Below are 27,200 nucleotides of genomic sequence, written 5' to 3'. Positions count from 1 at the left end.
CCTCCATCCGATGTGCAGAAACGTCCTTCAGACTCTCATTTGCCATTTTGCGAAGAACGACCTTTCCATTGACAACAAAAGTGAAATCCATCCATTTGAAGCTCTGAGTATATTCATCAAATTTTTCCATCCACTGTATGCCCAAAATAACCTCCATGTCATCAAGGTCCACTATGAAGAAATCCTCGGTCACCGTGTGATTCACCATTGTGATACTTAGCTGAGGAACAAGGTGTGGGCAGGGCAAAAGAGTCCCTCTGGCAACCTTGACCTAAATTCCTGTGTGTGTCTTCGTATGTAGACCTCTTCGCTTCACCAAAGATGAGTTGATGAAATTTAGAGTAGCTCCGCTATCCAGCATCACCGTAACCCTTTGTCATTGAAGGGTACCCCGTACACGAAAAACTGTAAACCTCGGGACCAACTAGAGCAGTAGTTCCTCCACGCCATTACGAAAGTTGTAATTTTTTCCGTATGGTTCAGACTAACCATGTTGGCATCATCATGATGTTAGTTGTCTTCAACAAGAATTTCTTCCTGTTCATCCTCATCATCGGACATGACCTCAATGTAGTGTATTTTTCCTTTCCTAAGGCATCTATGGCCAAGTTCCCATGGTCCCTTGCAGTTGAAACATAATTTATTTCGAAGTTTCTGTCTGGTAGCTTCATCCAATAACAGCTTCCTAGGCGGAGGTTTATTATCTTTGTCCCTTGGAAACGTTGGCAGTTTGGGGTCTGAGTAACTTCGAGAGGATGATGTCGATGATGATGCCATGCTTTGTGCCTTCTTAATAGCCTCCAACAAAGTGGAAAGATTGAACCCTTTGACCCAACCTTTCAGTGGTTTTGTCAGTCCGTCCATGAAGAGCACTATCTGTCTTCTTTCAGAAATGTCTATAACCAAGACAGAGAGTTTCCTAAAATTTCACAATGTATTGGTCGACCAATCCAATTTGTCTCAGCTGTGCCAAATCTTTGAAATATCAATCTCTCAGTGAATTCTACGTAAGTAGTTATTTGATCATGCCCTAGTGTGATGGTGTCGTGATGCCACCATTCATGCACAACTCCCTCCAAGTGCAGCGCCGCAAATTTGATTGCTTCTTCTTCTGGCATGGATTCAGCTGGAAGTATCGGCCTTCATTAGCCACACTTGCGCAGATATGGATCCGGATCCATCAAATGGAGACAGATTTACTTTACTCAACTTTCTTTTGAGATCATCGTTAAAATATCCTCTATTTTTGCCTCCCGAATATCTCATTCTCAGATCCGCGTAATCGTTGTAGGATATATCCTCAAAATTTACATTCTTCCAGTCTTCTCTCAGTTGTTCTTCCATTTTTTCAAAAGTTGGTTGTTTCCCTTCATGTGGTGCCTCCGTCCATGGGGAAAAGACGGCATGGAAGGTCGAGAGTGTGTTGGAGGAGGGTTTGATTTACTTGACACCGAGTTCACATTGTGACCATTTTGTTCTCCAGATATTTTATCGTCTGCCAACTTCTTAAGAGTCTCTTCCATGAGTTGCTAAGTATCAGTGATTTGTGCTAGATTCCTGACAAGTTCTCTCAGTAGTGCCATGAGTTCGGCAGTTGTTAGTTCTAGTTCAGCAACCATTCTATCAACAGAATGTGTCCTTCTCTTTCGGCTATAAACTCTCATTCACTATCCACAGGCTAGCAGGATCAAAGCGCTCTGATACCACTGTAATGTTCCTGACTTCCATGTGGTACTCGACTGTTTGCAAGCTAATGGGATTGTACGGAATGCTATGCATGTGAAACTTATGTTGTGGGTCGTACGGTATATGGGAGGAGGCCATACTACAACTTGGTACCGTTACAAACGAAGTGGGCTGGAAGAGAGGACCGTATGATGGATTGGGGCTGAGTGAGGGGACTATGGTGGTCGTACGAGGATCAACTATTGGTCGTACAGCATTCGTACAATGGGGCAAGTTGACGTACAATGGGGAAAAGATGTACAATGTGGTGTAGGTTTATGCTAGGAAGGCCGTACGGTCAGAGACCATGCCACAGGTGGACCATATGGGATATCCTGAGGGTCGTACGGTGGGGAATAAAGCAGGTCGTACTCTAGAAATTGCAAGCTATACGAAGGGTGAGGAGGTTGGTAAATATGCAACAAGATGCCAGAGATGTGGAAGGGTGGAGGTACGGCGAAGATGTTATGATGCCAGAGAGGGATGAATCCAACACAAAACCAACGCACAGATACTGCCAATTTGAAGTAACCAAAACACAGAGAATATATATATATATATATCAAATAATAAATAGCTTGCAACAAGAATGAAGCTCTGACTTGCCAAATCCGAGTGAAGTGTTACAGACGACGGAATAGGGTGAGGGTTGAATCCCACCAAAACCGGAAGAATAGCCAAGTAGGGAAGATCTTTCACTATCGAAATGGCGAACAACAGAGAACTCCAACAGGAATTCCCAGTGTAGAGAAAATAATCCAAATTGCATACCTAATGACTACCTATAAGCTGTGTTTAAATACCCATTGGGGAAAAATTTTCGAGGGTGTACAAAGATAGCCGACGGTGACACAAACTACAGAAACAAAATAAAAATGGGTCCGAGATACAATAAATCAATCAGCCCGTTACAATAGTTTGATAAAAGATTTATTTTATAACAGGAACATTACATTATGGTCTAATGTAATGTCCACTAATGTAAACTTGGAAGAAGATTAATGGAATACAGGGCGGTTTTTGGATATTCACTTGCACTTACTATCTTTGCTATAACTTTCATAGTACAATAGCATGCATAGAACCAGATTACTGTAGGCTGTAAACAGTACGTGACGTGTCTAAATGCTCAAAAGCAACATTTGAACTTTACAATGTTGCAAGATGCATGTGTGGCACATGAACGTCCATGCAGCACAATAGTATCTAGATAAATCGCACTCAAAAACAATAGGCAGCAAAGGCAATACGTGGTTAATGCCAAAGTCACGTTGAAAGATGGCTACTAAAAAGGTATCTTGAGCATCTGAAGAGGAAAAAAGTTGATGCAAGGGCTAAAATGGACCTACTCAATGCCAAAGGAATGGACACTAAAGTGCTTATAAAAGTATAGGTTAAAAGGGGTATGCAATATTTGACTCTGCAAGTAGTATAAAATTATAATAGACGCCTCTAAGAGGTATGAAATCATCATGATCTAGTTTTGATTCTTCTACTTTAAAATGATTGGAGATTGGTAGCTTTGGCAGTTTCCATGGTCTAGCATCCACCCTAGTCTACTTGCTACTCAACAATTTTGTGAACTCTCAAATGGAGAAAAAATTGTAGCACTGGGAACGAATTGTAAATCAATGAGACCAGCCCTTGATTCTCTAAGCAACGTAACTGATATCGCTAGCAATCAATCATCACTACTTGCTTGTGACTTTCAATAGAAAAGCAGAGACACATTCTATCCACCAATATACTGAGCATCTTGGGAGTTAAAGCAAAATAAGGTTTGATATTCTACAAGAAACAGAACATCAGAAAATGACATTGATCTTATTGCAGATATCATTAGAAGTGTTCCACATCCTTTAGCCTTCAACACCATTACCCGTGCAAGCCTGATCACAACTATTTGTCCAATGATGATTTGCACCATCAGCAAGTGGTTCAATCTGAAGCACACAGCAATTCTCAGATATTAGTTCGCCTATCAAGTCTAGTTGATCATTGTTGTTGAAGAGAGAGCATCAAGACCCCTTAAATATATCAGGTCAGCAATGCAAGGGCAGGTGCATTCCATAAACTGCAAACTAGGAGTCAATCTATGGATAGACATCAAGGAGTTACCTTCAATCCAGAGATTATCAATCATAACTTTTCTATGACTCCCAACACGAGAAAACATTATTTTGTAACCAAGGTGCAATCAGTTCATATCTCAATCTAAGCAATGATTTTACTCTATGTTACCAGGTTTGCAACCTGCAGTCTTGAGCTGGGTTTGGGTTTGCACTGGGTTCAGATGCGTGCTTTGTGTGCATATGGTGTGCACTCAGCACTATGGGTGCGCTAGAGTGCTTAAGGACAGAAATTCTTATATAAAATATAACATTTATAGTTTAAATATATTTTATATAGATAGTGTTATGATGTTTGAGAGTGGTTTCAGATTCATAGGTGTGATAATGAAAACTTTTGAATTCGGGAGATTCTAAAAATTTCCAAACTCAACCAAATTTCAGGAATCAGCACGCCTACATCTGTTACATCCCCTGTTTTGTTGATTTTGAAAAATTTATTCAAACGTGTTGATATTTCAAGTAATTAGTTAAATCAGTTGCTCATTTTAGAAGTTCATATGAATGGAAATATTTGTTGATCATTATGTTTCATGTGAAGAGGAAGATGTTAATTAAATTAATTGCTATTACAGTTTATTTGGTTATTAGTTATGATGACTAATTTCAGTTGAGTAAATCAAAAGTGTGCTTTCACCTTGCTAATTATTCTTGCAGGTAGCACAGCAAGGGGAGGAAAACATTGGCAGAGAGGGAATTGAGTACAAGAGCACCATCCTGCCACCAAGGTTAACGTTTGTGAATTTAAACTACTATGGTTAGGTAATGCAAGTTCGGACAAACTAGACACATATCAAGAGACCCCCATGAGCTAACTAGGTCATCAAGCTTAATAAGATATATAAACATTTATTTATGCAATAAAGCAAATTTTTTAAAAAATACTACCTTTGAGAAGTGAGTCAATCTCAAATCCTTCTTGTAATGTCAGATATGTTTTAGTATCAATATATCATGGTATTTACATACATTTGTACATGTTACACATATGTATATGTATGTATGTGTATACTCAAATATATATGTGTATATGTGTGTGCGTGTACGTATATTTAAAAATACAGCATAAACATAAAAATATGTATATTCAGAATATACGTGTGTATATGTATGTGTGTGCAACACATACAAATATATGTATATACTCAAATATGTGTATATGTGTGTGTGTACGTATATTTAAAAATACAGCGTAAACATAAAAATACGTATATTCAGAATATACGTGTGTGCAACACATACAAATATATGTAAATAGAATAGATACCATTATGGTGAAACATGGGAAGTAATGTATCATTCCTTTTTTATGTCAATGAATTATTATTTAGAGCCCATCAGCTATATTCTTTTACTTATTATTTTTGGCGCTTGATTTTATTTTCAAGATTGTAACTCCTGTTTGCCACCTTGTGCACGTAACTCGTTTTTGGCTGATATCCTCAAGTAACCGAGCCTCGGTCTATATAGTACCCAATCGAAACCATTCAGAGGTTACTTTTCATTGTATACTCTTGCATTTACCGCACACTAGTTTGCAAATAATTTCCTTGTCAGTTTGATATGACCTCAGTGACAGCTATTACAAAATCATCAAAGGATTCAGAGAGCTATTATTTGTATTGCATTTCTAAGTGACCCACTACAGCAGATCGCAATTGGAGCATTTGCATCTTATTTTCCAGCATCTCATACTCATCAAGTTGCATCCCAATTCGCTTATATCATTTGTATTCGATATTATGCTTGGTTTTTTGGAAGTTATAGAGCCTGCAAATATTTAAATTGTGCATGTCTATTCTTTTGTAAGATTCATTTAAGCATAATATGTAACTTGCATAACCAACTTCTGATATTAAATTCAAACAGCGTTGTGAGAGCAGAAACCTACTATAATAATTCATCACTTTGTTCAATAAATCTTTATGAATAGATTAGCCGAGGGAAGCCACATGTACAAGGACATTAATGGCTGTACGCCTTTGAGACTAGAAAGCTTACCTCTTGGTAGTGCATCGTCTAGCATGTAAATCTTGAATTTTAACAACAAGGAATAGCATCGCAATCACATTTAATAACCCCTTAAGGAATGGGAAACGCTTGATTCTTAAAGATGGAAATCTGTGATCACCATGATTAAGAATGGAAACATCAATGACCATCAAGGACGGCCAAGTAGGGCTTAGATGGAAGATGTGAATCATGATGTCATGGACCGTGTGGAGCTGTCCTACAAGTTTAAGAATCTTGTCAATAATAATATAAGAAGGAAAGTAAAGCTAAAGTCTAGAAAAAATATAACCTAGTCAGCTTCTTGTGGTTCATAGAGGAATGTCTTGTCTGTCAAGTTGAGTGGTACGTGACTGGGCACATAGTGTCCATGTAAATCCCTAGCCAAGATAATTGATGTTGTTGTGATCACTAAAAGTCCGAATGGCCATCGAATGGATAGATAGATTGTTAGGAGGGTATCCAGGGTATCGTCAGCTGAGTGATTGACACTCTAACACCATGTAATGTCCCCTTCTCCACACTAGGCCTATGGCACCTTGTTGGTCTATCTCTCCATCCGGATAGGCTAATGGCATTTAATTTGAGGATGGCAGTCAGTCATAGGAATCTATTTAGTTTCATTGGAGAAATATTTAAGGGTTGAACTCCTATAGTTAAGTCACTTTATTTAATAAAGTTGATTTATAAGTTACTTTATGAAAAAAGTAACTTAAAAGACTAAAAGAAAAAATTGGCTTTTATCCCAGATTGCCTAATTGTTTGCATTTCCCCTCACGTTGAGGTGTTTAAAAAAAAGAGCTATATTGGGATTCACACCATGAAATATATCAATATTTTGAAGATAATCTGAGTTTCTTAAATCTGACTGGTCTTCTTAAGGACGAAACCCCTTAAGGAAAAATCGAGAGACTAGACGTAGGCCCAATGTCTCACTTTGTGTACTCAAACTAGACTTAGAGATAGCATGTTGAAGGCAATATGAAGTATCCTTGAGATGTACGGCAAATAGCAGAGTATAGTTAGTTGAAGTGAAAAGTGTTTAGACTGAATCTTATCAACACAACAGATAGAAGACGAGCCGACAGATAGGGAAGACAGTCAACTCTCAAACAGCTTGGCAGAGGTAACATTTAATACTCACTGTTATATTCCATGAGTTGGGTTGTGCCGATGCGGTGGCCTCTTCCTAGGGTCAGGATTATATAGCAAGGTTGCGTTGGAGATCAAATACTGCAGAGTTATGTGGGAGGTTGACAATCACATTCCCGTGACTCTTGCTCAACTTGTCGTGAGTTCCACTAACCCCAGCACGGGACATCCACAGGATAGAGTCTATATGGGTTGTGATTCGGTTTATGTTGTTGTGCAATGTTGGAAACCAAGACAGAGGTCAGTGAGCAACAAATTTGACAAGGAACCTGATGCGGAACAGTTAGTATACCAAACTCCCAGCAACAGCACTCTCCTGTTGGTGAAACTGGGTGTGTATACATATCATCAGTTTTTATAATCAAGTTGCCTATGTGTTATGATAGCTTCCTATATGAGTAAGGTATTTTGTCCATTGTTTTCCTGCATATCAGATTTAAAATCTTCTATCACTAATTGAAATTGAGACTATATATTTTCAACACAAACTAAAGTTCTTGGGCCACCAAAAATGCAAGTTCTTTAGAGTCACTAAGTCAATGTGTTGGATAGACATTCCATATAATTTTGATAATAACCAAAGAAAGGATACTACATCAGTATTAGCATTTCCAACACTTAATTTGTACACCAACTGTTTGACAAATTGCCTCAAGTAAAGGTTTAATGTCTTTAGGAGATTTAAGGGGGAGAATCTTACAGTGATATCAAAGCTACAGGACCTACTGACTTGTGGGTAAATTTTGAGTTACAGGCTGGTTTAAACAGGGACAATGTCAAATTCGCATGAATATGAAACCTTATAAATTTAGTCACATCCGACCTGAACATGCAGGATCTTCAGATTAGATTGACATTGAGGACAGTTATACAATTGATGAAGAGTTAACATTTGGGACAAGCTTACAGGTTGAACAAGGTGAACAAGTTGAAAAGGTTCAGAACACTCAAATGGGTCATAATGAGAATGAACAAGAATGGGAAGTGAGAGAAACCTTGCGAGCTATTAGAGATGGACAGAATAACATCGTTACTGCACTTCAGCAGCTTATAAGTGTTATGCAGTAGCTAGCCCCGACTCAATGGAGAGCACCGAGTCATCACAGTGGAGGTGGTAGTGTGACAGGATCACCTTGAGTTGCTAGGGCCCCCACACGGAACATTGACAGACCACTGATGCTCATTTTTGCTGAGAATAATGTCGAGGAGGAAGTAGCACAACCCACAGCACCAGGCTTGCTTCCGGATAATGTTATGGCCATGTACGATGAATGGGATCTTATCCTTGACCAAATTAAACACAATTTGACTTTTCTTCAATACATGAATCAAAAAAGGGAGACAGAGAGACCACAGCAGGATAGGAGGCCTAAGGCATAGAATAGGGACTTGAAGCACACCATGAACAAGTTATCCCTTCCCACTTTTGATGGCAGCAGTAAGACTTCCGCTAGATCTTGGATTCACAAGCTAGACACCTACTTGACACTAAAACCCATGTTAGAGATAGAAGCCATTAGATTCGCCACAATGCATTTAGAGGGAGCAGCATATGATTGGTAGCATCATGGGTTGGTCACACAAGATCATAGTCTTATTACATCTTACAAGATTTTTAGCTCTAAGCTGATCACTCATTTTGACAGGAAGGACATTGAAGTCTACTACAAGGATTTGGCACAGTTACAACAGGGTGGATCTCTAGATGACTTCATGGATGAGTTTCAGCGGATCTCGGTGATGGTTCCGGATATGACAAAGCAACGTAAAGTAATGTTGTTCACTAAGGGCTTATAGGACAGATTTAGAGGTTTGGTCAAGGCCCTTAAACCAAATGCTTTGGATGATGCTATTAAGATCGCACACAATCCTAGACTCACCTTCTTTGATACTACAGCCTCCTAAGAAACCTTATAAGGGGTCTACTTTGTTCCAAAAGAACAAGAGCCAGCATAAGACTACCCCTCCTAGATTGGAATTTGAGACTCAGAAAGAACTCAAGAGGAAGAAGCTATGCTTCATTTGTAGGGAGCTTTGGACACCGGATCACAAATGCCTTGGCAAAGGTCAAATACATTATGTCGAGGTTATGTCGGAAGAGGAGGATAAGCAGCAGGAGGGCAACGATGTTGATGGCAGCGATGAGGAAGAAAGTGAGGAGTAGCCTCCTAAAGAGAGGAAGAAGAAATCCACGCCGGAACAGTCTCCTATCATAGCTTCCCTTTCTAGTGACCCCATGGGTCACCTCTTTCGCTTGAAGGGTGTAGTTAAAGGGCAGCATATTGTGTGTCTTTTAGATACAGGTGCATCACATAACTTTATAAGCTTGCACTGGGTCTCAAAGAGGAAGTTACATGTTGATGATATACCCGAGTTCGAAATTAGAGTGGTAGGAGGCGACAGATTGAGCTGCATAGGAAAAGTGTCAGGGCTATCGATTCACTTTGATGACTTTCTTCTAGAGGCAGATTTTTATGTTGTTGATTTGGATGGATTAGATGCCATGTTGGGTAGACAGTGGTTGTAGACTATCAATAGGTACACAATTGATCATGATAAGATACAGCTAGAATTTGTACAGGATAGCCGACAGTTGATTCTCAAGGCCATGCCAGAGACTGAACCCAGGTTGATTTCAGCTCACAAGATCAAGGCTATTATGAGGCATGATGACATGGAGTGGGCAGCACACTATTTAATTTCTTCTAAGGCTACATTAGATTCAGGACAGCGACTTCAGGTTGATATCCAACCGGTGCTTGATAAGCACAAGAGGGTTTTTGAAGACATAGCTATGGGCATTCCTCCAAATAGATGGTTTGAGCATATCATTGAGTTGGAGGAGAGCGCCAAACCCGTCATTACCACTCCTTATCATCATCCCAGGCACTATAAAGAAGAAAGAGAAAGGATGATTAAGGAACTCTTGGACATAGGACCCATCAGACTTAGCTCTAGTCCCTTTGCTTCTTCGGTAGTTTTGGTGAAGAAGGATGGCACTCTTCACATGTGTATCGATTACCGTTCTCTCAACAAAAGGACCATTAAGAACAGGTATCCTATTCCTCGCATTGATGAGTTACTAGATGAGTTACATGGGGCAATCTATTTCTCGAAGATAGATTTTAGATGTGAACACCATCAGATAAGGGTTTGTGAGGAGGATGTGCGTAAAACTGCTTTCTAATGTCACTATGGACACTACGAATTTTTGGTTATGCCATTTGGGCTCACCAATGAGCCGGCCACGTTTTAGTCATGTATGAACCATATTTTTAGAAAACAGTTGCGCAATAGTATGTTGGTATTTTTTGATGATATCCTGGTTTTCAACAGAACTTGGAAGGAGCATTTGCAGCACCTAGATGAGATACTTAGCATTATGGAGAAGCACACATTGTTTGCGAAGGAGTTGAAGTGTGAGTTCGGATTGACTAAGATTATTTACCTTGGACACGTGATTGATGTAGATGGGGTGAAGGTACACCAAGAAAAGATACAGGCAATCCTAGATTGGCCACCTCCACGGAACATATCAGATTTGAGGGGCTTCCTCGATCTTTGCTCTTATTATAGGAGGTTCACTAGAGACTTCTCTTAGACAGCAACCCCCCTCACCGATCTCACACGGAAAGGGGCATTCAGGTGGACAGTTGATGCAAAGTTAACTTTTGATAAGCTCAAGAAGGTTATGAGCACATGTTCGATTTTGGCACTTCCCTTCTCTCACCCTTTTGTCCTAGATTGTGATGTTTCAAGGAGCAGAATTGGCATAGTTTTGATGCAAGATAGGCATCCAATAGCTTATGAGAGTTGGAAGCTCAAGGACAGTGAGAGGTTGTACTCCACCTATGACAAGGAAATGTTAGCCATTATGCACGCTTTAGCCAAGTTTAGACAGTACTTGGTGTGTGGTAAATTCTCGGTTAAGACAAACCACAACAATTTGCAGTACTTCTTAGAACAAAAGGATCTTAATGAAAGACAGCAAAAGTGGGTCAACAAGATTTAGGCCTATGATTTTGGCATCGAGTATGTCAAGGGTAAGAATAATATAGTTGTTGATGTGCTTTCCAGGAAACCTTCAATAGTAGAGTGTTGCAACATTTCCGAGATATCGACGAATTGGATGTCCCAGTTGCTCATTGAGTATTCTAAGAATGCTCAAGCTTGTCAGATCATGGATGGGCAGCTCTAGGACAGCAGGTAGAAAGTAATTGATGATGTGATTTTTAGTAAGGATAGGATCTATCTCTTACCAGAGTCTGAGCTCAAGGGAAAAAATATGGAGTCTTCATGATATACCATCAGTCGGACACCTTGGTTTCTTCAAAAACTATAGGTAGGGCAAGGAAAGGTTTTCATGGAGGGCCTCAAGGATGATGTCCTTCAGCATGTCAAAGAATGTTGGACTTCTCAGTGGAACAACTCGAGGCACGAGTTTCCAGTCATCCTATTCTAGCACAAAAATGGGAGAGTATCTCCATGAACTTCATTACAGGATTACTAAGAGTGTAGGGCAGAGATTCCATTTTTGTGGTTGTGGATAGATTGACTATGTTCGCTCACTTTTTTGATATACCAGCAGATTGGCTAGCCTCTTAGGTAGCCAAGTTATTTTTTCGAGAGGTTTTTGTGGTTGTGGATAGATTGACTATGTTCGCTCACTTTTTTGATATACCAGCAGATTGGCTAGCCTCTTAGGTAGCCAAGTTATTTTTTCGTCTACATGGTCTCCCTCGAACCATTGTGAACGATAGAGATAGCAAATTTTTCAGCACTTTTTGGCAGGAACTATTCAGATTAGTAGGTATGAAACTGACACCCAACACAAGTTACCACCCACAGATGAATGGGCAAATTGAGATAGTAAACAAATGGGTGGAGAGTTATCTCCGGAACTATCTAGCAAGGCAACAAAGAGCTTGAGTTAAATGGTTCTATCTAGGGGAGTACTACTACAACTCCTCCTACTACATGTCCATCCGAATGACACCGTTTCGAGCTCTCTATGGCAGCGAACCTCTGTCGTTCATAGATTTGGCTTTGCAAAACAACAAAGCACTGCTAGCTAGAGATTGGATACAGCATCAGCAGGACATTCTCAAATATCTTTGGGAGAGCATTCTACAAACTCAGAATCAGCAAAAGATGTATGCTGATCGCTGTAGGACAGAGCGGAGTTTTGAGTTAGGAGACATGGATTACCTTCGTCTCCAACCTTACAGATAGATCTCGTAGAAGAAGAGTGGATCCAAAAAGCTTTAGCTTAGATTCTATGGTCCCTATCACATTACTTGAAAGGTTGGAGAGCTTGCTTGTGAGCTGGACTTGCCAGATGACAGCAGAATTCATAGCGTTTTCCACGTTTCTTGCCTCAAGAAGGTGATTAGTCAACATGTCGTGCCCTCCAGTGGATTGCCCCCACTTGATGTGGAAGGGAAGCTAGTTTTGGTTCCAACAAAGGTGATTGAGATCAAAGAAAGGAAGTTGAGTAACAAGTCCATCAGGGAGTATCTAATTCGCTAGAAGGATTTGCCATATGAAGATGCCACTTGGGAGGGCGAATCCATCCTGTAGCATTCAGCACTGAGATTGCTTGAGGGCAAGCAATCTCGAGAAGGGAGGACTATAATGTCCCCTTCTCCACACTAGGCCTATGGTGCCTTGTTGGTCTATCTCTCATTCCAGATAGGCTAATGGAATTTAATTTGAGGATGCCAGCCAGTCACAAGATTCTATTTGGTTTCGTTCGGGAGATATTTAAGTGTAGAACTCCTATAGTTAAGTCATTTTATTTAATAAAATTGATTTGTAAGTTACTTTATGACAAAAGTAATATAAGTGACTAAAAGACAAAATTGGCTTTTATCCCACATTGCCTAATTGTTTGCATTTCCTCTCACATCGAGGTTATAAAAGCAAGGAGCTACATTGGGATTCACACCATGAAATATATCAATACTTTGATGATAATCCGGGTTGCTTAAATGTGACTGGTCTTCTTAAGGATGAAAGCCCTTAAGGAAAAATTGAGAGACTGGACGTAGCCCCAGTATCTCACTTTGCATACTCAAACTAGACTTAGAGATAGCATGTTGAAGGTAGTATAAAGTCTCCTTGAGATGTATGGCAGATAGCAGAGTACAGTCAGTTGAAGTGAAAAGTGTTTGGATTGAATCTTATCAGCACAACAGATAGAAGACGGGCTGGCAGATAGGGAAGACAATCAACTCTCAAACAGCATGGCAGAGGTAACATTTAATACTCACTGTTATATTGCATGAGTTGGGTTGTGCTGATGTGGTGGCTTCTTCCTAGGGTTAGGATCATATAGCAGGGTTGTGTTGGAGATCAAATACTATAGAGTTCCGTGGGAGGTTGACAATTACATTCCCGTGACTCTTGCTCAGCTTGCCGTGAGTTCCACTGACTCCAGCATGAGAAATCCACAAGATAGAGCCTACACAGGTTGTGATTCGATTGATGTTGTTGTGCAGCATTCGAAACCAAGACAGAGATCAGTGAGTAGTGGATTTGACAGAGAACCTGATGCGGAACAGTTAGTATACCGAACTCCCAGCAACGGCAGTCTCCTATTGGTGAAACTGGGTGTGTATGCATATCATCAGTTTGTATAATCAAGTTGCCTGTGTGTTATGATAGCTTCCTATATGAGTAAGGTATTCCGTCGATTGTTTTCCTGCATATCAGATTTAAAATCTTCTGTCACTGATTGAAATTGAGACTATATATTTTCAATGCAAATTAACGTTCTTGAGCCACCAAAAATGCAAGTTCTTTAGAGTCACTAAGTCAATGTGTTGGATAGCCATTTCATATAATTTTGATAATAACCAAAGAAAGGATACTACAGCAGTATTGGCATTTCCAGCACAGTTTGTACACCAATTGTTTGACAAATTGCCTCAAGCAAAGGTTTAACATCTTTAGCAGATTTAAGGGAAGGAATCTTACACACCAGGATGCTTAGGTCGCAGAAACTGATGGTGTTCTAGTGCGCTTTCTACACAAACTAGGGTCGTTCTCGATTGAGAGTGGATACACTAGGTCCATGGTTGGGTGATTAAGCCTTTGTTTGTGCTTTTCCTCTCTATCGATGCCAAGACTTGAACAAGGCAGAACAGGATTTCACTCATTAACTAATGAAATTAGCAGATACCTTATTGTTTTCCATGTTTAATTAGTTTTGAATTATGTGTAATTAATTTTATGTTGATACATTACTAAGATTACTTTCCGTTCAGTTATTAAAAAAATGTTTAAGTGTAACAACTAGTTAATAATTTTCTATCTCATGGACAAGGCACAATGGGCTGAAAAAATCTTATTTTATCAAGGAATCTACTCCCACGGCAAATCATGAGGAAAAAGCATATATAGGAGTTAATATTAAATGGAGAGCAAAAATGCTCATAGCCCAACTTAGAACTGGCTCCCATCAACTGAGATATTTGAAACGGGTAGATGGTAGGAACCAAAAGAGGAATCAGAAAACAGAACATGCCTACGCTGTGACATGGAGATTGTGAGACGAACCATTTTGTCATGGGGTGCTTGGCAGACAAAAACATCAGTTCCGGGTTCATAGAGATTTTAGAGGAAGGCAGTTTGAACTACATATTTGAGGAAAAACAATTAGGCAACACCACAAACTTGATTATCAAAATCCACCAGCCAAGAGACGAGCTAGCCAAGAGGTTACAACTTGCTTAGGTTCTCTTCCTCCTTTCTGTGTGCTAGCTTGTGGGTCATATAGGTTGCTTTGGCCCTATGGATGTTATTAAAATCTTTCATTCATTCATTGTTAAAAGTTCAAGTATTTAGTGTTTGGCATTTGCAATGAGCAAGTATCATATTATGAAATAATTAAGTTTTACGATTCTGTATATTTATCTTTTTTGTATATATAATGCATACACACACACACACACACACCCATACCCATACGCACCCTAACCTCTTAAAAAAATCACACACCCATGTATCAGGTTTGTATACCCGCACTTGCCCCCGAAACCAAACTAGTAGCTTAGGTTTTATTTCAAATCTTCAATAGTTGCAATCAGAAATGATATTATTCCTTCAAACAATTATGGTTTTTTTCTTCGTAGAATTTTACTTGGGGCTACAACAATCAGCTAGGATACTATTCCTAGTCTCTAATCATTAGAATTAGAATTCTCAATCTTTTGGAACTTTTTGTACAAATTTTATATCTATTTTTAATGTTTTTGACATAAAAGCAGCCAAAACTAGGGGGTGGCCCTTTACAACAGTGGTGGCACAACCAGCAAAAAGCCAACTAACAACCAGCAGACAACCACACACACCACCCTTAGTTTTACATCAAAAACATAAGTAACAAAATAACTATAATTAAAAGTACTAGAGATCCTACCCTTAAAACCAGTAGAGTTTAACAGTTTATCAAAATGCATATAGGTGGTCATCACATCATACCACCTATAGACCAGAGCTAAGTTCAACATAAAAAACAAAACCATCACCGAATGATGGATAGTAAAAACCAGTAGAGTACCAAAACACAACAAACATCGAGAGGCCACTAACTGGCATCTTTTTTCTTTCCTTTCCCAACCAGAAGAACCTTGGCCTAGTCTTCAGCAAGGAAGCTATAGAGAAGCTTCGAGTCCTCCTTCCCCAAGCTCTCCTCCTCCGATGCATTAGCCAGCAGCTGAAGAGTGGTTGCAGCCGCATGAGTCACCTTAAGGATGGACTTTGAGAAAAGGGTGAAGCCCTCCTCAACAGCATTGCACCTGTCTTTCAACTCCTAGAAATCCTTGCAAGTAACAGCCCCTTTTTCCTCAATTTCCAACTTGAGAACCTTATTATTCGCCAAAGAGTTGTTGTTGTTGTCCTACACCACAAGATTGTTAGTGGGGGCTTTTAGGTTTTCCAGCCCATCTTTCTTAACCAGGGAGGAGATAGTGTTGGGCAAGACATTAATAGTTTTGGAGTTCTCCTGGTTGTCAATAGAAGGCAAGGTGATGGTGGCAGAGACATGGGTGGGGTTGAGGGAGGGGTCCTTGGTAGGATTGTCCACCTCAAAATCCCAAGTGTCATCCAGACTATCATCCCAATTCTCCACATCTTTGTCTGTTTCTACTTTTGTAATATCCCCATCATAAAATAGATTATTAATCAAACTATTGTTAATGGGCCAATTGATTTGATATATCTCAGACCCATTGTTGTTTTGTTTTCGTAGTTTGTGTTGTCGTCAGCTACCTTTGTACACCCTCGGAAAGTTTTCCCCGATGGGTATTTAATCACGGCTTGTAGGTAGTCATTAGGTATGCAATTTGAATTATTTTACTCTGTACTACGAATTCCCGTTGGGATTCTCTGTTGTTCATCATTTCGAAAGTGAAAGACCTTCCCTATTTGGTTCTAGTTTCGGTAGGATTCAACCCTCACCTATTCTGTCACCTATAGCACTTCGCTCAGATCTAGCAAATCAGAGCACCATCATTTTGCGAATTGGATAAATAACTTGTTTAATTTGTTCTGCTCTCTTGTGTTCAATCTCTAGAAAACGTTTGTGTTCTCTGGCATTATTGGTGTATCATCCCTACTGTCTGTCATCTGCATTGCCATACATCATTAGCTTCGTCCCTCATCCGTACAGCCATTTAGCAACGACTCAGCCACTAAACGTATAGCCTCCACAGCTGCCCATCACCTGACTACATACCATACGGCCTTGTAATTCAAACCACCATACAACTTTATCTCCACTTCCCCATAGGGCCTACAGTTATCCATCGTACAACTTGTCTTCAAGCCACTGTACGTCCTATAGGTATCTACCGTATGGCCACCCTGTCTGTCACCCTACGACCTCCATATCTCTTCTTCAACCAACTCCGTACAACCCTCCATAGCCTACACTACCATATGGCCCACAGACCATTGTTACTATACACTCACTCTGAAATTGTATATCGTACATTGCTTGTCACACACACAGAGGTCAAGAACATTATAGTGGTATCAAAGCTTCAATCCTGCCAGCCTATGGATAGTGAATGAAAGGTTATAGCCGGAAGAGAAAAAGAACCCATTCCATTGATAGAATGGCCGCAAAACCGAAACCAACAACTGCCGAACTCGTGGCTCTACTGAGAGAACTTGCAAGGAATCAGGCACAGCTCAATGATACTTAGCGTCTCATGGAAGAAACTCTCAAAAAGTTGGCAGACAATAAATTATCCGGTGAACAAAATGGTCACAGTGCGGACTCAGTGTTGAGTAAAGAAAACCCTCATCCAGCATGCTCTCGACCTTCCATGCTATCTTTCCCCCACCGAAAGAGGCATTACATGGAAGGAAGTAGCCGACCTTTGAAGAAATGCAAGAACAACTAAGAGAATACTAGAAGAATGTGAATTTGGAGCAAGATATATCCTACAAAGATTATGCAAATTTGAGAATGAGATATTCGAGAAGCGGAAACAAAGGATATTTTAACGATGATCTCAAGAGGAAGTTGAGTAAAGTAAATTTGTCTCCATTTGATGGATCTGGATCCATATCTACACAAGCGTGGGTAATCAAGGTTGATACTTAATTCCAACTTAATCCTATGCCAGAAGAAGCAATTAAATTTGCGGCATTACACTTGGAGGGAGTTGCACATGAATGGCGGCATCATGGCACCATCACACTTGGGCATGATCAAATAAATACCTATGCGGAATTCACAAAGAGATTGATAGATCGATTTTACAGTAAAAATCTGGAACTCAATTTCAAAGATTTGGCACAGCTGAGGCAAATTGGATCGGTTGACCCGTACATTGCAGAATTTCAGAAACTCTTTGTTTTGGTCATGGACGTTTCTACAAGAAGATGGATAGTGCTTGATCTGAATTAATGATTCAGCTTATAATACCTGTTGTGAAACCTGCGGTATTGAGAAACAATAGTAATGAACAATAAGATTGCCAACCAAAAACTAAAAACTCCATTCTGTTCGAAATATGAGTTTATACAAATATGGAGGATCTCAAGGGTCACTAGAATCCCCTCGGAAATGAAAATGAAGAGTCATTGAATGTTTAATACAAATTAACTTATTCAAACTACCAAGATTATCAAAAAACTATATAAAAAAATAGGTCCACTTGGATAAGGCATAACTTTCTAGTCCTAGCTTCGATTTGTAAATCGTTTACTTCGTTGGAAAGCTGGTCAAAAACTCTAGAACCCAAATTTGGACATCAAACCGAGGTTAGATGTCCTTAAGGAAGATTGTCCCAGAAATGCTCCGAAGGCCTTCAAAAATGCAATTTACTGAGACATAGAAAAATACCGAAGAATTTTATTATTTTTGTATTTTTCCACTGCCAACCTGATCAGTGCTCTTTATGGACAAACTGACAGAACCACTAAAGAGTTGGGTAAAAGGGTTCAATCTTGCCACCCTTCGGAGGCCATTAAAAAGGCAAGGAGTATGGCATCATCAACAGCGTCATCCTCACAAAGTTACTCATATTACAAATCGTTGTTGTTTCTGTAATGGACACCCAGGAATGCCCAAAAGCTGAACCAAGGCTGAAATTATATTAATGCTGAGAATGCTGCAATCAATTACAAAGAGATGTATTCCAAAGGCCAAACACTAAGGGAATGACATCTAGAATGTTACAACAGAGAATGAACGTCCTCTATTGCCAAAAGAAAGGAGTGTGATTCACACATCCAAGCTCTTATCAAATGCAAGTCATAATCATCCGATGATCAGCAATCAAACTTTCAGCCCTATTTATCCTTTTCTTCATCCTTCTGAAAGGAACTAATTAATTAATTGCAAGAGCTAGAAGCTTCCTCCTTCCAATAATTAATGCGTTTTCTAGAAATTCCTCCCTGGCAATAATTAATTAAATCATGAGAGGCTTCCGTCCTTCCAATAATTAATACATACCCAGAAGCTACTCCCTTGTAATTAATAATTAAATTAATTAAATACAAAGTCAACCTTTAATTTTTAATTGAATGACTTTATAAGAAATTAATTTAATTTCTTCTTATCCTCCACTTAGACTTTGGAGAACGTGAGAGCTAAAAGATGGGATCATGACAAATCTGCCCTCCTTGAAATTGCTTGTCCTCAAGCAATTAAGTAACATAATGAACTTCAACCTCTACTTGGATCCCAATTGAAGTAATATGTGATATCCATATGGACATTAAACAAACTGCAAATGAACATCATTAAGACCAACCACATGTCCTGCAAGTTAGCTCCCAAAACTTGTGTTGATGAAGTATAAGTCTGGATGTCACCAAAAGGCAGCTCCATAGAAGATCTATGAAACCTCTTCCTCCCAATTGCTGCAACAAAAAACTGAATTTGTGTAGATGGTGAAAACTGAGCCCAACTCCACTCAGGTGAATGATCAACATCAGCCTCAAACATCAGATTGTCATAAGACAATGTTGCATTCATGTTGAACATAGTACTATCCCAAGAGTGAACATTAACACTTTGTTGATCGATAGTATAATATGACTCTGTCACTATATTGCTCACCTCATTAGCAATAACAAGTGTACTATCATCAAAGCACACATCTACAACCGCATGCATACTACCAAACTCCTCGTTGGATGGTTCAACTGGCATAGAAGTGGCCGCTCATATGATAGTATCCTCATGTTCTCCTAATCCCACTATTATTGCAACACCATCTCCCGACAAAGCTTCATATGTGGTCCCCTAACTTTGCACACATGTTTCTACTGATTTCGCTGAAACACCCATATCACCAACATCATAGATGGGTGGCTCTATACGTGTCTCGATCACACCTAAGGAAACAACTTCTTTCTGCACTGGAGCAACATACAGATTGTGAATATTGATGTCCATCTGTCTAGCCATAAGCTGCAACATCATATCCATTTGTCTATCCATTCACCTGTTATGCTCCTATTGCATCCGCTGCCCCTCCTGTAATGTATTTAGTATCCTGAACATTACACTTTCTTGATCTGGACTGGTATACATTTTGTCAAACTCTTTTCCCTTTATCTTGCTGTTCCAAATTCCCTATAAGAACTCCACAGGATGGCAAGACTAATAGCTCTGTGTTAGAATTATTTAGAATAACTGAGGGGGGAGGTGAATCAGTTATCCAAGGTCCAATGATGTCCAATACAACTTTTTCTTCTAATCCTTAATGACACATAACTGAAATTATCATGCATGCAATTGAACGTTAAACAATCATGAAAAGTAAACATGCATCACACCATAACACTAAGGATTTTGATGACCCAAAAACCCTCCAGGAATAAGAAGGTAAAACTAGGGTGGGGATGATACCCACTGAATAACTACGCAATTGATTTCAACCACTTCTGATGGTTTTCCCTATTAAAGGCTACAGCACACTGTTAAATGTGACCCTGTTAAAGGATTTCTACACCCTGTTAGGAGTGTGCCCTGTTAGAGGACTTTAAGAACATTCAACTTGGAATGTCACCTTGTTAAAGGATTTACATAGAGCTGTTAGGCTCACCCAAGTCCATGGGATTTACAATCACCTTCTCAAAAGAATCTTTCATCCCTCTCTAAGGATCTCCTATCCTCCTCCTAAGGACCTCTTTATCCTTCTCCTGGGGATCTCTTTATCCTTTTCCTAAGGCTTATCCACCTAGCTGTTAAGCTAACCTAGCAATGTAGGATTTCAATATCTAATACAATGGTAAGAAAGTATTAGAAGGGTTTTGACCTGATACAGATTGCAACTTCAACCTTGCAGATTTCAGATCGCTCTTCAGTCCTTTTCTTTGGTTGGCTTTCCTCCCTCGCAGTGCCGAAAGCTTGTTCACCCTTCAAGATCTGTCTCCTTGAGTTCTTCCACTCGTTATGCCAATGCACTCCATGATCATTTGATCAACTCAGAGTCTTGATGCCCTGTTCTTACTCCTCTTGGTTTCTTAGCATGACCACACTTAAGACCAACTCCCTCTCTCACATGTGCATTTGATCTCTGACCTATAACTCCTTATAAAGAAGTTATGTTCTTCATTTCCCGCTCAAATCTTAATTTGATCTTGAGAAAACGGTATTGTTTTCCCTCCAAATTGTTTCTTCTAGAAACTTCATGATAAATCCATTAGCATTCGCCTTGAATTGGTTTGCATGGTTTACATAAAATTCTGTGACATCTACTCATCATCCTTATCATCCAACTAATTCACAAAATTCGATGTAACAAACTTATCGCTGCTGATCTCACGAATCTTTGACTTAACAAATAATGAAGCAACTCGGCATCATTGATTTACTGATGCCCGACTCCTTTTGTGTTACTCGGCTTCTATTGTTATTTTACTGGCACTCGACACCTAAATAAATTCCGTGTTACTCGGCACCTGATCTTCACTCGGCACCAAAAGGCTGCTCGGCACCTAAAGATCACTCGGCACCTGAAGATCACTCGGCGCACACTAAGTTGAACTTGCTCGGCTTCAACTGAGAATCTTTTCAGCACTTACTAGCTAGCTTGGTTCTCTCTCCAATGAACTTAGTTAATCCTTACATCTTTGATGTGTCTCAGTGTGTCCATCCTCTGTGTCTTAGAGTATGTCATCAATACACTATTTCATCAATGGCTTATCTGATCCTTATACTTCATTACAACATCACAACTTCAACCTTTCTTTAAATACTTTAGTTACATCTTATTGATTGCCACCTCCTTGTCAATCAACCAATTGATAGTATTTGGATCACTAAAGCAATTGTCATTCCTGCAAATAGTAAATTTGACATCAATGACAAAACAATGATTGAAGACATTCTTTACCAGTTCCATTACTCTTCATTCATGATCTTTTCAATTATTTCCAACAATCTCCCTCTTTGGCATTGATGGCAAACCAAACTAATTAATTGATCAACTTAGTTACCACAAAAATTACATATGTTATCTACTTGTTATATAACTCCCTCTTGTGCTGATAGAAACTGAATCCTCGTTTCTGCTTCTCCTTCTTGACTGCTGCATCCTTACTACTGATCTCATACATCTCCATATCTAATCCTTTCATTGATCAGTTTCTCATAAATCTCCCTCTTTGACATAAATGCCAAAGATGTAGCATCTTCAACATGCTAAATATAAGCTTTGCATCTTCATGTTTTCTCCCTCTGTCCCCATGCTTGTGACTGATCTAAAAATTTTGTTCTTGTTGTCATCCTCTGCATCACTCTTTTGATATTTCAATGGTCTACTCCTGTTGATGCAGGGCAGCTTCTTTGTTCCTTTAGACTGCTTGAGTTAGGGGCATTACCCCCAACTTGCCTCTAAGGTATTCATAAAGATCCTTGGGCAATGGTTTGGTGAAGATATTTGCAATTTGTTCCTTTGTGTGAATGTACTCCATCTTCACTTGTTTGTCTTCCACCAATTCTCTGATATAGTGATACTTAATTGCAATATGCTTGGTTTTTGCATGCATTACTGGATTCTTGGATATGTTTATAGCACTTGTATTATCACAATGTAGTATCACAGGTTTGGTTACCTCTTCTTTCATTCCTTTCAATAGATGTTTGAGCCACACAATGTTTGTGCAATTGACTGCTGCTGCCACATATTCTACTTCTGCAGTGGACTGAGATGTGCATGTTTGTTTCTTACTAGTCCAAGTAACTAGCCTTTTACCTAAGAATAATGCTCCTCCACTTGCGTTTTTCCTGTCATCAATGTTGCCTCTCCAATCTGCGTCTGTGTATGCATTGAGCTCAAACTTCTCATTCTTTTTGTAATATAGGCCAAAATCATCAGTTCCTTTGAGATACCTCATTATCCTTTTTACTGCCATGAGATGATTTTCTCTAGGATTAGCAGAGGATCTAGCCACTATTCCAACTGCTAATGCTATGTTTGGTCTGCTATGTACAACATATTGTAGTTTTCCAATCATGGATCTGTACATTGTTTGATTGACTTCAACTAATTCATCATTTTTTGATAGCTTATGTCCTATTGCCATTGGTGTGCTGACAAGTTTGGAATCTTCTAATCCAAACTTCTTGAGTATCTCCTTGATGTATTTTGATTGTGTCACAAATATACCATGTTTTAGTTGATGTACTTGCAATCCTACAAAGAATTTGATTTCTCCAAACATTGACATCTCAAACTCATGTTTAATTTTGTCAGCAAAACTTTTGCAAAGTACTTCCTTTCCTCCAAAAACTATGTCATCCACAAATATTTCAGATACAAGAATATCCTTACCTTCTTCTGATTTGATGTACATGTTGTTGTTATCATCAATTCTTTCAAATCCTATTTGCACTAGATACTTGTGAAGTCTCTCATACCAAGCTCTAGGGGCTTGCTTTAATCCATATAAAGCCTTATGCAATTTGCATTCCTTATTTTTGTTCTTCTCATCAACAAAACCTTATGGTTGCTCTATGTAGACTTCCTCTTCAAGTATATCATTCAGAAATGTGGACTTAACATCCATTTGATAGACTTTAAATCCTTTGAAGGCTGCATATGCCAGTAAGGTCCTTACTCCTTCCATTCTGGCAACTGGAGCAAAAGTTTCTCCATAGTCTAATCCTTCTTCTTGTGCATACCCTTTACAGACTAGTCTTGCCTTGTTCCTTGTGATTTCACCATTCTCATCTAACTTGTTTCTAAACACCCACTTGGTTCCAATTACATTCTTTTCAGCTGGTCTTGAAACTAAGGTCCATGTCTTGTTCTTCTCAATTTGTTCTATTTCTTCTTTTATAGCATTGTACCAGTCATCATCTTTTATGGCTTCACTTACTGTTTTTTGTTCCATTTTGCTGAGCAGACATGTCTCACTTCTGAGTCTATTCCTTGTCATTGGTCCTGCCTCTTTGTTTCCAATAATTTGATCTGCAAGATGATGTCTTTTCACATACTTTGCCAGTACTGGTTCTTTCCTTGTTTGCATGTTGTCTCTTTCAGAATCTGATCCCTCATGCATATTTTCATTAGGTATTTGTTCATTTTCTTCATGTTGGTTGTTCTCAGAGTCTGAATGAACATTCTCTGCATTCTGCAGCTCGGCTTCTGAATGTGTCTGCAGTTCGACATTCACTGTCTGTGACTCGACAGATGCTTGATTTTGTTGCTGATTGTCATTCTGAGTTGCAACTTCACCATTATTAGGTATACCTTCATAAAAGTATACAAAAGTCTTATATTCTTCTGCTTTCTTGGTATTCTCAACACTTTGAACTTCTGCAAGCTCACCAAACTTCACATTTGTGCTTTCTACTACATTGTTAGTGTTAATATTCAAACACTTATAAGCTTTGCTTCTAGTAGAATAACCAAGAAATGTGCCTTCCTCACTCTTTGCATCAAACTTTCCATTTCTAGACTCTTTATATATATAGCATTTGCACCCAAATATTTTGAAATGTTTTACATTAAGAGAATGCCCATACCATAATTCAAAAGGTGTTGCATTTGTACCTTTCTTGACTTGAACTCTGTTGAGTGTGTAGACTGCAGTACTTACAGCTTCTCTCTAGTACCTGAGTGCAACATTTTTCTCCATCATTAAGGTCCCGGCACAGTCAATAACTAATCTATTCCTTCTCTCTGCTATACCATTCTGAGGTGGAGTCCTGGGTGCTGATGTTTGCCTTTTGATTCCTCTTTCATTGCAGAACTCTTCAAATTCTCTTGATGTGAATTCTCCTCCTCTATTAGATCTGAGACATTTTAGGCTCTTTCCAGTCTCTTTCTCTACTCTGGCCAAGTACCATTTGAACATTTGAAATGCATCTGATTTTACTTTTAGGAACATGACTGTCATCATCCTTGAATAGTCATCTACAAATAGCATTATGTATCTGTCACCTTTGTAGCTTTGCACTTCAATAGGACCACACAAGTCAATATGAACTAGCTCTAATACTTCATTAGAAGGATAGGTCTTACTCTTGAAGGTTGACTTGGTCATCTTTCCTAGTTGGCATTGTTTGCACATGGTGTTATCAGGTTTCTTCAACTTTGGTAGACCTCTGACTTTCTTCATTTTGCTGATGCTTATCAAATTGTCAAAATTTACATAACATAGCCTCTTGTGCCATAACCATATGTCATCAGTTTGAACAATGAGACAAGAAGCATCTTCCATGTCAAGGTAAAACAAATTACTCTTAGTCTGATCACCTTTTCCTATTAGACTTCCTTGAGAATCATAGATCTTAGCAACTCCTTTTTCAAATTCAACCTTACATCCTATGTTGCCTAACTGTGAGACACTTAACAAGTTATAATTCAGGCCTTCAACATAGTATGCATTATCACATGATATCTTTTCAGTAAGCTTGATACTACCTTTCCCTTTGATCTGACATGGTGCATTGTTACCAAATCTAACACTATTTCCTTCATATTGAGTAAAGAAAATAAACTTACTTTTATCTCCAGTCATGTGATGAGAGCATCCACTGTCTATGATCCATCTATCATTCTTGTTCATGCAGGTTACCAAGGCAGTTGCTTCATCTTCATCTGATTCATCTTTCATAGCCACATAGACTACTTCATCATCATTCTCGTCAAAGTCTTCTTCAACAATGTAGCATCTTTTGCCTTTACCTTTGTAGTCCTTGTTGTCCTCTTTCTTGTTTTTGAAGTTGCCTCCATACTTGTAATTTTTCTTTTGTGTGCATATGGCTGCAATGTGACCAACTTCATTACAATTGAAACAAATGATTGGCAACTTACCTTTGAATTTGCCTCTTCCTCAGTGAAATCTTCTTGCTAGTAATGCCTCCAATTGGTCCACATCATCTTCATCAGTGCTGCTGTCACTAGATACATACTTTCTTTTTCCACTCTTTTTCTTTGTTTGCATCTCCTCGTTGTCTTTTAATGTCCCCTTGGCTTTGAATGCAGATTCAAAGTTTTTTGGCTTGTACTTATCAAAGTTGGATAGCTCAAAGGCAGTGAGTCTTCCAATTATTCCTTCAAATGATAATGCGTTGCGTGGTACACACCTTAGTTCTTGGATGGCTGATACTCTTATAGCATAGATGGGAAGCAAAGTTCTCAAGTATTTGCTACATACTGTTTCTTCTGCTAGCTGTCCTCCTAGGCTTCCTATGGCACTTACTACTTCCTTCATCCTTGCACCATATTTAGCAGCATTCTCTCCTTCCATTTTCATGTCATCAAACTTTCCTCTTAGGCTCTCTCTTTTGGCTCTCTTGACATTATCATCTCCTCCATAGATTCTTGACAATGTTTCCCACATCTGATGTGCAGTATCACATCCTTTGATGTCATCATACTCGGCATAGCTTAGTGCTGAAGCAATGTCTAACATCGCTTGATTGTGCTCCTTCTTCTTGCTCATGTCATCTGCAATGAGGGGTCCTGCAGCGTCTACATGATCAACTGTGATTGAGCTCTGTGCATAGTCACCTATTGATCCGAGGTGTAGCTTCATCAAACTTTGCCATGCAACAAAGTTGTCTTTGTTTAGCTTGGGAACTTTTCTTTTGGACATCTTGATCTTCCTGCTGCTAGTACCTTGAAACAAATCAGCAGTGTGCTCTGATACCAATTGTAGAATTATTTAGAATAACTGAGAGGGGGGGTGAATCAGTTATCCAAGGTCCAATGATGTCCAATACAACTTTTTCTTCTAATCCTTAATGATGCATAACTGAAATTATCATGCATGCAATTGAACATTAAACAATCATGAAAAGTAAACATGCATCACACCATAACACTAAAGATTTTGATGACCCAGAAACCCTCCAGGAATAAGAAGGTAAAACTGGGGTGGGGATGATACCCAGAGAATAACTGTGCAATCGATTTCAACCACTTATGATGGTTTGCCCTATTAAATGCTACAGCACACTGTTAAATGTGACCCTGTTAAAAGATTTCTACACCCTGTTAGGAGTGTGCCCTGTTAGAGGACTTTAAGAACATTCAACTTAGAATGTCACCCTATTAAAGGATTTACATAGAGCTATTAGGCTCACCCAAGTCCATTGGATTTACAATCACCTTCTCAAAAGAATCTTTCATCCCTCTCTAAGGATCTCGTATCCTCCTCCTAATGATCTCCTATCCTCCTCCTAAGGATCTCTTATTCTTC

The 27,200-nt window shown here is 39.1% G+C and overlaps 1 protein-coding gene across 3 annotated transcripts in view; it reads right to left on the bottom strand.

Annotated features, from left to right (window-relative positions):
• Positions 1 to 27,200, bottom strand: part of LOC149557441 (choline monooxygenase, putative (CMO-like)) — a 168,659-nt gene that overhangs the window by 130,005 nt on the left and 11,454 nt on the right. The window contains exon 1 of one of the 3 annotated variants that reach the window (XM_089832088.1): positions 5,856 to 6,031. The exons of the other annotated variants lie outside the window; for them this stretch is intronic. Within the exon in view, the coding sequence (XP_089688214.1) occupies positions 5,856 to 6,016 (161 nt within the window). The 5' untranslated portion in view covers positions 6,017 to 6,031. Of the gene's footprint in view, positions 1 to 5,855; positions 6,032 to 27,200 lie in introns of those variants that run through there. 3 annotated transcript variants of the gene reach the window in all.

Source organism: Cupressus sempervirens, chromosome 5 (genome assembly GCF_028749045.1).
Source record: "Cupressus sempervirens isolate cs-2001-9-10 chromosome 5, ASM2874904v1, whole genome shotgun sequence".
Taxonomy (NCBI): Eukaryota; Viridiplantae; Streptophyta; class Pinopsida; order Cupressales; family Cupressaceae; genus Cupressus; species Cupressus sempervirens.
This window is presented reverse-complemented; position numbering and strand designations above follow the sequence as displayed.